The 12,902-nt window shown below is 46.7% G+C and overlaps 1 protein-coding gene across 2 annotated transcripts in view; it reads right to left on the reverse strand.

Moving 5' to 3' along the window:
- The window catches only part of CCDC9B (coiled-coil domain containing 9B), a 102,182-nt gene that overhangs the window by 47,732 nt on the left and 41,548 nt on the right, over positions 1-12,902 (reverse strand). The window contains exon 6 of one of the 2 annotated variants that reach the window (XM_084845234.1): positions 5,699-5,773. The exons of the other annotated variant lie outside the window; for it this stretch is intronic. Within the exon in view, the coding sequence (XP_084701360.1) occupies positions 5,699-5,773 (75 nt within the window). The remainder of the gene's footprint in view (positions 1-5,698; positions 5,774-12,902) is intronic. 2 annotated transcript variants of the gene reach the window in all.

Genomic DNA, 12,902 nt, shown 5'->3' on the forward strand with positions numbered 1-12,902 from the left:
TTACTGTGATGCATAGGTAGCAGAAGACATCAGATAAATGGAGATAGATGTATTTAATACAAGGTGATAAAGATTATCTCAACTGGACTATGTTTCTAATTTTTATCTTTGGTGAACTTAACTAAAGTTCTTCTTTTTGGAAAGAAATAATAGCTGTAAGGCACAATCCTTTTCTGAAGATCTGCCAGCTGAAGGGCTATATTATTTGTCATGAGCTCTGCTATGCCAGCAGAATGCCAGATACATCACCGCCATGGCAGATACACCAGTAGAACACCTCAGATACAATGGTGGAACACTCCACCAGTGAAGATACAGTGGAAGAATGGCCCAAACAGAGCACAGTCATGTGGCATGGGGGGCAGGGGGGCGGGGGGGGGGAGACCATTTACACCACATCCCATTCCCCTTCAGTCCACAGCCACACTTTCCTCAATAGTGCAATGTTACACCAGCTCCAGGCTTGGCACAAAGAATGTTGACTTCAGTGGGAAGGTGGGGAGGAAATAACCACTCTCATCAATAACCACCCCACCCACACTGCCACAACAGAGCATAAGGTATAGTGTAACTTAGCACCCAATCACAAAATATCACCATCAGTATACAAACTCCATGCTCCGATGACAGGGTGCAGGCACGAGGCTATCTTTCTTTGCTCCCATGTGCTCCATGCTTAATGCTCAGAAGGGGAAACTCTGATGAAGGAAAGCATTGAGAAAGGGCACTTTGCACAAAACAGTCTCCAGAACACTCAAAGGAACCTCAACACGCTTGCTAACATTTCTTTGCCTAGAATCCTAACAGGTACTACACCTTGGGACTTGAGGCACAAACATCCAACCCCAATCCACTCCAACAGCTGGGAGTGCCAGGACAGAGCACCCCACACAGGTCAGCAAGAGAAGGGGGAATGCATGTTGTAATGTGTAATGGCTGCCGCTGTTTCTCATATCTCCCCCCGGCCCTTGCTCTGTGTACATACTGTGTCTTGCCTGAACTCTATTGTTCTGATACCCCCACTCCCGCAACACCAGGGAGCAGTGTCTCACACACAAGCAATGGAAGCACCCAACCCCACATGCAGGTTGAGAAAGGCCAGCACACCACTCCAACCATTACGACTTCTGGGCCAGTACTCATAAGGTCTTTTGTCTTTCAGGAAAACAGCCCAGATGCATGGAACAGAACAAGCTGTGACTGCACCTACAGAGTTCCAGAGTTCCACTGCAACCCCAAAGGAGAAAGGGGGGCGTATACTCACAGTCACAGTAGACTCCCCCTCCCTCCATGAAATACTGGGGGCTATCCTATTTCTTTCTTCTCACAACAGAGGTAATGCTGACACTTGAGGTAAAGGTGCAAATACATCAGTCAGAAGCAGTACATTTTGCTCTGTAACTGAAGTTGGTCAGGGAGAGAAGGCCACAAAGAAGATGCAAAACCAGCAAGATGAATAATGAATGCTTAGAACAGACCATGCAGCAGACTGCTGCAAGCAAAACTGAACAGGAAACCGAGTGCACAGTGCCTGAGAGCTGCCTTGGGCACTTCCTGATATGGCAAGCTAGGAGGGCCAATACGCAACTGTAATGGCACCAAGTTGTGATTTGGGCCAGAGATGAAAGCTTATTATTGGTGGACACTTTCAAACCATAGAGCAAGCATAGGCAACTTGGTGCCCCCAGATGTTTTGTACTATATCTTCCATCAGCCCCCTGCCAGCATGGCCAATGGTCAGGAATTATGGGATTTGTAGTCCTAAACATTTGGAGGAGATTGCAGCAGGATGCCTTTCCCTGCCCTAGAGCATATCATAGAGGGGAATACATCACACCATGGCAGGTAAGGCTGTGACCAGGTGATCTGTGTGCCACCTCAGTCTCCTGTCCAGGTGCTAACTGTGGCTGGGCAACTTCAGGGCCCCTGCTGCTCTCCCTTCTTAGGGTTCTTTGTCTTTACACCAGAGTTGGACTGGACAGCCCTTCAAACAGAAGATGCCCTCCAACAGAGGGCTGCCCTTTGGCAGTTCTTCAAACAGAAGGCTGTTTTCTGCAGAGCGGAACATACGGCCACCCTAACTGGACACACCACATGATCAATAGAAGTCAGTACAGGCAGGGAGATCAATGTTAGTCACTTCCCACAGTGAGCATGTTACTCTCCCAGGGAAAGTCGTACCATCTTCTTTCCCTGGAGAAATAAGCAGGACTCTAGATAGACACACCCTGAAAATGGCTTCTGAGAGCCCTTCTCAGTCTAAAAGGGCAACAGGGGAAAATAAATACATGTCTGATGTCGGGTGGAATGATGAGCTGCTTGTAGAACAGAACCAAATATAAAAGCTCAATTTAAAATGTTGCTTGAATGCAGGAGGAATCTCGTGCTTATGGACTACTAGCCTGATGAGTCACTGAGATCTGCTGGGCGGTACGAGATAGAAGCATCCCAGCTCTGAAGCATCCCAGCTCTGATAGAAGCATCCCAGCATCCCACTGGCTGCCTATGTTCTGGGGTCAAGCAAGTGAACAGCAGATAGTCACCGTCAGGCGGGAAGCTGTTTACCATTCCAACTTGGGGCTCAGTTTGGCTTGGCCACAGCTGTGCTTTCTGGGCCATGAGGGAGCGAAGCAAGTGAGCTGCTCAGCGCTCCCTTGGCTGCAGCTGGGGCCGAGGCACAGGCGCTCATCTGCGTCCTCCTAATGAATCGTATCACCGGGAAAGGGAGGTTTATTCATTTGGGCTTCGTTAATTAAGAGCGCAAGTTGGTGCAAGGGAGCTGGGCTTTCTTCCTGGGCCTGTGAGGGACTGAGAATGGGCCAGAACCACAGCTAAGCCACCTGCTGGGCGCATTCTGAGTGTGGTGTGTTTTGTGTGTGTCGGCATTTAACCGCCTCCGGATCAACACTCTTCCCCAGGCACCCCCCACTTCCCAAAGAGTTTTACTACAGCTGTGAGAATGAATCACATGTGACAGCTCTTAGTCACGTGGCTTGAGGACGCAAAATAACCTAGATTCCGGCGCAGTAACAAAGGCACAGGAAACACCCTGCACACAACAGGCTGCACACAGCCTAAGCATTTTTACTGTCACTCAGGGGTGATCAGTGATCTCACTGCCACCATCTGGGCTGCAGCACTGCTAAGTTAAAGACAACCAACTGGACTTGGCAAGCAACTTCCATCTCCTGTTTTTTGGCTGTGTAAAGTTCAGGTAAAGATGCCTTGCCTAAGGTCATGCTGTACTTATTGCACCCTCTGGTGGACTGTGCCCTGAACAGCACTGTGACAGCTTTCCACTAAAACCGGATTAGTTAGCTTTGCACCCACAGAGGGCTGATTTGCTGGACGCGGCCATCAGTGGACCATCAGGCTCCTGCTGCCCCCCCAGCCCCCTGCTCTTCAGCCTCTGACAGCTCCCTCTTTGCAGTGAGCAGATCACGTGACCCATGCCTGCAAGTCACCTCAATGCGGGTTGAATAGCAGCAAGCAAAACTGCTGCATCTGCTTATTGGAGAAGGCTTCTTTTTTGTTGTTTATTCGGTCAGTCGCTTCTGACTCTTCGTGACTTCATGGACCAGCCCACGCCAGAGCTTCCTGTCGGCCGTCGCCACCCCCAGCTCCCCCAAGCTCGAGTCCGTCACCTCCAGAATATCATCCGCCCATCTTGCCCTTGGTCGGCCCCTCTTCCTTTTGCCTTCCACTTTCCGTAGCATCAGCATCTTCTCCAGGGTATCCTGTCTTCTCATGATGTGGCCAAAGTACTTCAGTTTTGCCTTTAATATTCCCTCAAGTGAGCAGTCTGGCTTTATTTCCTGGAGTATGGACTGGTTTGATCTTCTTGCAGTCCAAGGCACTCTCAGAATTTTCCTCCAGCACCACAGTTCAAAAGCATCTATCTTCCTTCGCTCAGCCTTCCTTATGGTCCAGCTCTCGCAGCCATAGGTTACTACGGGGAATAGGCTGGACTTAATGTAGCTCTCTCTTTCTATCCATTCCCTACTGACATTTACTGTGTACTACTGGTAACACTAGGACCGATGCACACGCAAATGGGTGTTCTGTAGCAAATCAGAGCACAAGGCCCTCTCTCTCATTTAGGATAGTCCAGCTGTGTATATGTTGCTGAGGCTTTGCTAGCTACTGCAAACCAGGTCTGTCCTAGTTGGGATGTCTATGCACATGAACCAAAATGAATACATCATTTATTGGGTGGGCTCTATTAGCATATATATACGCACACACATCCTGTATTGAACCAAAAGAGAGATGCTTTTCACAAATGTTTTCAGCGATGTTGAAAAAAGCCCCCTTTCTTGTGATTGCTTCAGAAGGGCACACCTATTCAGGAAGCATTGCCTTCACTCTGAATTGGCTTTGTTTGCCCTTAGTCACATCAGTCAGATCTGATTAGCTATGTAGCATTGTCATTCCATCCAGTATGTGATACTCAGTGGGCTGGGATCCTGTGAAATGGCATCATTTCCACTCAGCAAACTTTCTGATGTCTTCTTATCCACTACCTGAACCCTTCCTGGCCAGGATCACTTATAGCTGATCAAGGAAGAAGATACAGCAAAGAGCAGGGACAAGGGAACTGGTGCTGATGCAACAGCAATGGAAATTATGGCTGTGACCAAGACTGAAACAAGTGAACATTCTCACAATTCAGGTTTTTTTTAGGGAAATAATTCCCCCTGAAAGCACTACTTTTGACATGAACTTCAACACAAGAAAATACAATGGAGGTTGGTGGCTGATTTTGGTGGGGCAGTGAATCCATTCCAGGTTCCAGTCATAACCAGCCTGAACTCTAGAAGAGCTATCCAAGGTGCTAGACCTATTTTGGGGATGGGGTTCAGCACACTGGAGAACACCTTTAGAGTTCTGGCTGGTTCTGACTGAAACCTGGAATGGATTCACTACCCCACCGAAATCGGAGCCCCCACCCACAAATCCACTGGGAAAATATCAATTGCAGTCCTAAGTACAAAGCTTGGGGGCGGGGGGGGGGGGGTAAAGCAGCCCCAAGTGAAGAGCTGTCAAAGTGATCTTGTTGCTAGCCTTTCCTTTCTATTAAATCAAAGTATTATATGATACCATTGAATGTAAGAGATCTAATTCACAATCCAGAAATATGAAAGTGCATGAGTTTCTTGCAGAGATCGGCAGAATAGTCTGACAATGCTCTAGGAAAGTTTTTTCAGATCCAAGGATAGTGTGCAAGGTTTGGGGAGAGGGCCGGTGTGTCCTCTTTCCTCTCCATGGATTAGCCCAAAGATATTGTTTGAAATGTCTTCAGACTCTGCCATTAGGGTCCATCATGATACCAAAAGTATTTATGTGGTGGATGCAGGAACCCTGGTAAAATCCTCAATTACCATTTAGCTGGGGAATTCTCCTGATCCACAAAGCTCCTCCGTGTGTATTATGATGTCACTGCATAATGTTATGATGTACGCGTAGGAGCAGAATCTGCTGCATCTCTAACTAATAGTTCATAGATTACCAAGTGAAAAAGAAAAAGAACAAAGTTGCCTACCTGACTTTACAAATTATCCACTCCCAGCATAATATACTGCCTTCTAAATTGTTAGCCTCCAAAGGTGCTATTGGCATTTAGTGAATTAAGTTCCTAGTACACAGTCACTTCTGCCCCCCAGTTTGCTGAAACCATGGCATTAAAAACCGCTCTCACCTTTCTGACGAGCACACTCTCAGAGTGCTTGTCACCCTCTGACCACCTCCTCTCCACTGTTCTCTTTTCATCCACCTGCAAGGACTCAGAAGGGGATATTGATTCATTTAGGAACAACAAGGCTTTAGTACAAACTAAGAGGATCAGATGGCCCTACCAGGGAAACTCAAGGATCATTGTTTAGGAATAGACAGAACCAAAAAGACCAAGGCATTTGTCAGATGAATGTAACCACAACAGGACAGAGAAAAGGAAGGTGTTGGGAAGCAAGGAGAAGAGCAAAATTCTTACCAAATCCCTTCTGTTCCACCCTGCTGCCAGAAAGGGGAAAAAAGGGTCTGTAGTTAAAAGCTCAGCCTTTACCATCAATATGAGCATTTTCAGCCAAAATCAGCACACACAAACAGCCACTGCACAGCTAGAGCGGCTGCAAACATATCATCAAAATGGGGACAAAAGAGAGCACAAATTTGCATACAATTTGTATATGCTAATTTATACATATAGCTGCAAATTTAGAAATATTTATTGTAACTTAAATAATACATTTCATCATAGTGGGGAAGTCTGTGACCAGGCAACGTGCGTGCTTGTTCAGTCTGCTGTTGTCCAGGTGCTAACTGTGGATGGGCAATTTGAGGGGCCCTGTTGCTCTCCCTTCTGATGGTTCATTAACTTTAAACAGGACATGGGCTGGTCAGCCCTTCAAATTGAGAGTGCCTTCAAATAGAAGGCTGACAGCCTTCCAAATATTTATTTATTTATTTATTTCTATACTGCCCAATAGCCGAAGCTTTCTGGGCGGTTCACAAAAATTAAATCCAAACAGCACACAATAAAACAATTTAAAATATATAGAACATTAAAACCACAATATAACAATACAACCACAATAAAACCTAGCAGCAGTGCAAGAGTTTAAAATACAGATTTAAAACGGCAAAGATAAAAATTTAGAAAGCTAAAATGCTAAAATGCCTGGGAAAATAAAAAGGTCTTCACCTGGCGCCGAAAGGAATACAATGTAGGAGCCAGGCGAACCTCACTAGGGAGCTCATTCCAGAGCCGGGGTGCCACAGCAGAAAAAGCCCTCCTCCTAGTAGCCACCCGCCTCACTTCCTTTGGCAGGGGCTCACGGAGAAGGGCCGCTGATGATGATATTAAGGTCCGGGCAGGCACATATGGGAGGAGGTGATCCTTCAGGTAACCTGGCCCCAAGCCGTTAAGGGCTTTAAATGTTAACACCAGCACTTTGAATCGGGCCCGGAAATGGACTGGCAGCCAGTGCAGCTGGAAAAGTACTGGCGTAATATGAGCTCGCAGGCCAGTCCCTGTTAACAATCTTGCTGCCCTATTTTGGACCAGCTGAAGTTTCCGGGCCGTTTTCAAAGGCAGCCCCACGTATAACGCATTGCAGTAATCCAGACGAGAAGTTATCAGAGCATGGATAACTGTAGCAAGGCTATCTCTGTCCAGATAAGGGCGTAGTTGGTATACCAGCCTAAGCTGATAAAAAGTGCTCCGTGCCACTGAGTTCACCTGTGCCTCAAGTGACAGTTCTGGATCCAAGAGCACCCCCAAACTATGAACCTGATCCTTTAGGGGGAGTGCAACCCCCTCCAGAACAGGTTGAATATCACCTAGCCGGGCAGACGAACCACCCACTAACAGTACCTCCATCTTGTCTGGATTGAGTTTCAGTTTATTAGCCCTCATCCAGTCCATTACCGTGCCCAGGCACTGATTCAGAACAGTCACTGCCTCACCTGGTTTTGGTGTAAAAGAGAGGTAGAGCTGGGTGTCATCTGCATATTGATGGCACCTCAGCCCACACCTCCGGATAACCTCCCCCAGCAGTTTCATGTAGATGTTAAACAGCATGGGGGATAAAATAGAGCCCTGTGGAACCCCATGGCACAATTGCCATGGCACAGAGCAGTAATCCCCCAGCACCACCTTCTGGAATCGGCCATCCAAGTAGGAGCGGAACCACTGTAGTGCAGTGCCTCCAACTCCCAACCCAGACAACCTATCCAGAAGGATACCATGGTCGATGGTATCGAAAGCCGCTGAGAGGTCCAGGAGAATCAACAGGGTCGCACTCCCCCTGTCCCTCTCCCAGCAGAGGTCATTCCACAGGGCGACCAAGGCAGTTTCCGTTCCAAAACCAGGCCTGAAGCCCGATTGAAATGGATCTAGATAATCCATTTCATTCAACAGTGCCTGGAGCTGTCCTACAACCTACAAATAGAAGAGTGTCCCGTGTAAAGTATAACACATGGCCAATGCTACCCTATGCAAAGAATTAGAACATATTATTACTGGTTGTAATTTTTATAGCACTTTTGATCTAGAGGATGCTTTACAAATTCTGCACACTTGGAACCCGCATAGTCTTCAGTGGGAACGATTTAAGCACATTCTTCACTCTCCCATTGAAATCAGTGAGACTGCAAAGTGCTTAACTTTAGCTGGAACATGCTTTCACTGTGAACCTGCGATGCAGGTCATTATTCTCACTTTATAGATGGAAAATATAACACTGATTATGGATTAGCTCCAAAGGTACTCTTTCTCACACAAAAGGCATTTTGCAGTGCGCTCATAGAAGGGCTGTGGGCTTGATGCTTTGTGCTAGAGCAATGCACAAGAAAAGTGAAACTAAAACCAAAGATGTTGTTCCACTTGGACAAGAGGTTGTGGAAACTCTTGCCTAAGTAGTAGGGATGTCCATTGCTGGGAAATCTGGTTCTTTTTTTGGCTCAACTGAGTTCTGTGGCATGTATGACTCACTTTGCATCTGTGAGCCAAGCTGTGGGCTGTTCCCTGAACTCTGGGAACTTTTTTGTGCATTTTTGCACAGGGGTTTCTGTAATTTGAGTGATTTGGGCAAATTATGACCAAATTTGCACAAATTACAGGTAGTCAGCCATAATTTGCACAAATTTGGAGATCTGCCAGACTAGGGGCTCACTATTTTATATTGGAGTTTTTAAGATGTGCTTGGGAACGTCACTGGATAAGCTGGGAATGGGGGTGCCCTATTAGTGTGGTCATGGGGAGGGAGAGGTATGCCTTTGGGGGATTAATGGGCCAGTTGAGGAGAAGAGGGGCTAGACACCATAACCTATTCCCTCTTCTAGTTTTTCCTCCAGCCAGATGGTTCATGGCTACCTTACCAGCTTGCCTTTGGGTCTAGTGGTGCTGTTGCTGAATGCCAGGTCAGTCCAAAATAAAATCTCCCTCATCCATGAGTTAATACCTGATGGGTACTACAAAGATCTGGGTGGGGAAACTGGGAGGAGTTAGTCTTTCCCAGTTGTGCCGTCCTGGCCCAATCATATACATGCTTGGAATTATATCCTACTGAGTTCAGTTGCGTTTACTCATAACTATGCATAGAATTGCAGCATTGGTAATTAATATTTTACATAAGAATCATGGTGAATATGCCCATATGAACTCCCACTAACAGACTGCTTGATCAGCTACAGAACGTTTATACATTTGCAGTGTTTATAATGTCTTAAACATGTTCAAGAGCAGTTACCTGCATTGGGTTAAGGGTAGGGATGTACGAAAGTTCCGCCACGGATCTTGGGGAGGCCGAATGCCAGCGCATTCGGCCCCCCGAAATCGGTGGCGGAACAGCCCGCCACCCCCCCGCCACCCCCTGGGATGGGACTTACCCTGGGCGGATCTTCCTGGCAGCGGCAGCTCCAGCGGTGGCTCCAGCGGCGGTTCGGCAGCGGCGGCGGCGGCCGGTCTTCCAACCAGCTGCCACCACCACCATTTCCAGTTAAAAACAAAACAAAAAACAAAAAACGTGATAGGCTACGTAAAGATTTATGTAGCCTATCACGGCTAGATTTTAAAAAAACACCGTGATAGGCTACATAAATCTTTACGTAGCCTATCACGGCTGACTTAAAACAAAAAACAAAAAAAACGCGCGTATGCAAATGGCGGCGGCCACGGCTGCCGCCATTTGCGTTCCTTATTTTGGCACGTCTTAGTCTACGTAAACATTTATGTAGACTAAGACGGCGAAAATAAGGGGAACGCAAATAGCGTAGAAAATAAGGGGAACGCAAATAGCGTAAATGTTTACGTAGACTAAGACTTTGCCAAAATAAGGAACGCAAATGGCGGCGGCCATGGCTGCCGCCATTTGCATACGCGCGTTTTTTGTTTAAATCAGCCATGATAGGCTACGTAAACATTTATGTAGTCTATCACGGTTGACTGCAGGGATGCAAACAGCGGTGGCTATGGCCGCCGCCATTTGTGTCCCTGCTAGCCAGCGGCCGGATGTCCGGCTGCTGGCGGAGCCGGCCGGCGGCTCCGCAGAATCCCTGCGGAGCGGAGCCAGCCGGCCAGGATTCCGGGGGGGGGGGAGGAACAGAGCGCCTCCCCCCCAGCCAGGATTCCGGGGGGAGGGACGGAACGCCTCCCCCCCAGCATCAACATAATCCGCGGAAAGGTAAGTCACTTTCGTACATCCCTAGTTAAGGGAACCAAGGGCAGGTTATCAAAACCATGAATAATATGTGATGTCTGGGACATCCAGTTTAAATGCAAAATCAGCTATCTTTATTTCCACTGAACAGAATGGGTGAAAGACTGGCATGAACATGAATCCTACTATCCTTTCTTTTTTTTCTTAAAAAGAAGCTAGGCATGTTTCGCGTACAGCCAGAGGAATTACTAGGCACAGAATCTCTTTTCCAGGGGCCCAGCTCTATTCCCCAGAGCCCTAACTGTCCATTGGTGCCAAGAAAGCCTTTTTCTCAGCTTAAGGTGCAAACCTATGCATACTTAGACAGAAAAAAGTCCTACAACTGCCAGCATTCCCCAACCAGACATGCTGGGAGTTGTAGGACTTTTTTCTGTCTAACCATGCAAAGGATTGCCTTTAATTGCCATGCAAGGGGGCAGTTTTCAAGGCAGATTGCAGCTGGGGAGGGAAGGGTCACCCCCCCCCCCCGCATCCCTCTGGTTGGCATTAAGCTTTTTAAAAACTTCCCACTGGTGTCAATGGGAGGTTTTCTCCTAAGCTTCACTGCCAAACTGGGGGTGAGGGGTTTCTAGGGAGTTCATAGCTGGGGAGGGTTTTGTGCCCACCCCCCAAATCCGCCCTCCACATGGCAATTAAACTTAGAAAAAAACTTTAAATTGGTGCCAATGGAAATAGAAAGGTTGGACACTGCATTTTGTAAGTGCCTAGCAAGGCCCCTGCATACAGCACACAAGGCTGTTTTGGTCCCTATCTAGCCGATCCAGCTGTGTACTGATTTATGCACAATACCATCAACTTCTAGGACTTTTGCTGCCAAAAAGCTCTCATTATTTATTAGTCTCGTTGGTCTCAGTTCTGAAACCATACAAGACAGTGGTGGCAATAACTGTATGACCTTGTTAAGAAGCCAGTATTTAACGGCCATGCAGGGTGGAAAGCAGCCCCATTAGGAATGACAGAATAAAGACAGAAAAACAAAAGCAGCCTCAAGAGATCTCCAAATCTTCATCCACCCCCAGCTCCATCCTACCTTCCTTTTAGTACATGCCTTGACATCACAAAATTGCTTCAGGCTGGCTGTGGTTAGACCAGCCTTCCCCAACTTGGTACCCTCCAGCTGTTTCAGATGTCAACTCCCATCAGCCCCAGCCAGCATAGCCAATTATCAGGAATGCTGGGAATTGTAGTCCAAAACACCTGGAAGCTGGATTAGACACACATTGTGGCAACAATGCCACAGCTCTCCTGCTTGCAAAATGCATAGATCAAAATGTTTGTAGCAGTTCAATTATTTGCATGGTATGCAAAGGTTCATTGCCTTTAAATATCCTAACATCTCTGATCAGTGGTCAGAGGTAACAGCAAAAGAAGCTTGCAGCTCAAATGGAGAACCCCCAAGGGCCGCATTCAGCTCTCAGGCTGGTGGTTCCCCAGCTGTGCCATAGATTTTGTCATTCTATCCCCTCCTTTTTTTTAACCTGTCAACGATTATTTGTTTTGGTTGGTTCCTACTTCCTGTCTGTCAGGATATCCCAATGCCTCTATTTTTTCAATATCCTATTGAGGTTTTGCCAGTAGTAGGGCAGGTAGAACTGGCAGATGCAGGAGGAGTGATGCATCCAACCTGTTCAATCTTCCCTGAAAGGGCCTACACCCACATTCGTGTTATCGCAGCCAGTGCAAGATTGGAGTCATGCACCAGGCAAGCAATCACATCTAGCTCCTCCCTCAGTTTCTGCATAATAGGCTGCTGGCAAAGACCTTGGAATCGTATAATTTTCTCCAAAACAGAGCACAGAGCTGTCTGGGATTATTTCATTCCAGATCTATATTAACTGAACAGATGAATGGCTGGGCTGCTAAGTGGATAAACATTAATGCTCATGCCATGCAGGAAATAAATTCACCACCCTCCCTGCCCTAGACTTAGGGCACAATCCTATGCATGCATAGGATTGCGCCTTTCATGAATTAATATATTAGGCTGATTCAACACTATCTAAAGAAAAGTATTCTTTTGCTAATTTTACAACAGAAAGCAGCAGTTTCTGAAATCTCCATGTGGTATGAAGTCAGTAGCTCTCCCTAGCTTTACACATGAAGAGAAGGCTAAAATACAAAGAAGCCAATTCCCTGGAGCCTTTAGAAAAACCGAGGATGCTGAGAAGGCAAGTCTCAGCTTGAATGAACAACCTTTATTCCTGTTAATTGCTTACTGCCTTTTTTTAGTGGAACCATCACAGTAAAGGGTTAAATCTAATGTTCCTTTTTTCTGCCTATCTCTCCAAAGTGCAAATTTCACCAAAGATGGTTGAACAACTATGTCTAGTTTATTGCAGAACTTGTCTATTTTCACAGAAAAGGCATATAAAACACCCCTGAAGTTAGGGTGGACATGTAGTCACCATCACCATCCAAAAAAAGAGGATGCGCATCACCAAAAAGGAGGACAGAAGGGGGGTGCTGATTTGCATAACATCTGCATGTGCTACTTCATGCACATTTAGAAATATATGCTATAGTTTAAATAGAAGTAAAGGTCTTCTCACCACATAGTGGGAAAGGCAGTGTCCTGTGTGCCTGCTCCATCTGTTGTACTGGTGCTAATATCAAGGCTCTAGGTTCTCCCTTCTGATGGTTCTTTATCTTTAAATCAGACTTGGACTGAACAGTCCTTGAAACTGC

This window comes from Heloderma suspectum, chromosome 1 (genome assembly GCF_057233095.1).
Source record: "Heloderma suspectum isolate Gila_16-S chromosome 1, 16-S_ref, whole genome shotgun sequence".
NCBI lineage: Eukaryota > Metazoa > Chordata > Lepidosauria > Squamata > Helodermatidae > Heloderma > Heloderma suspectum.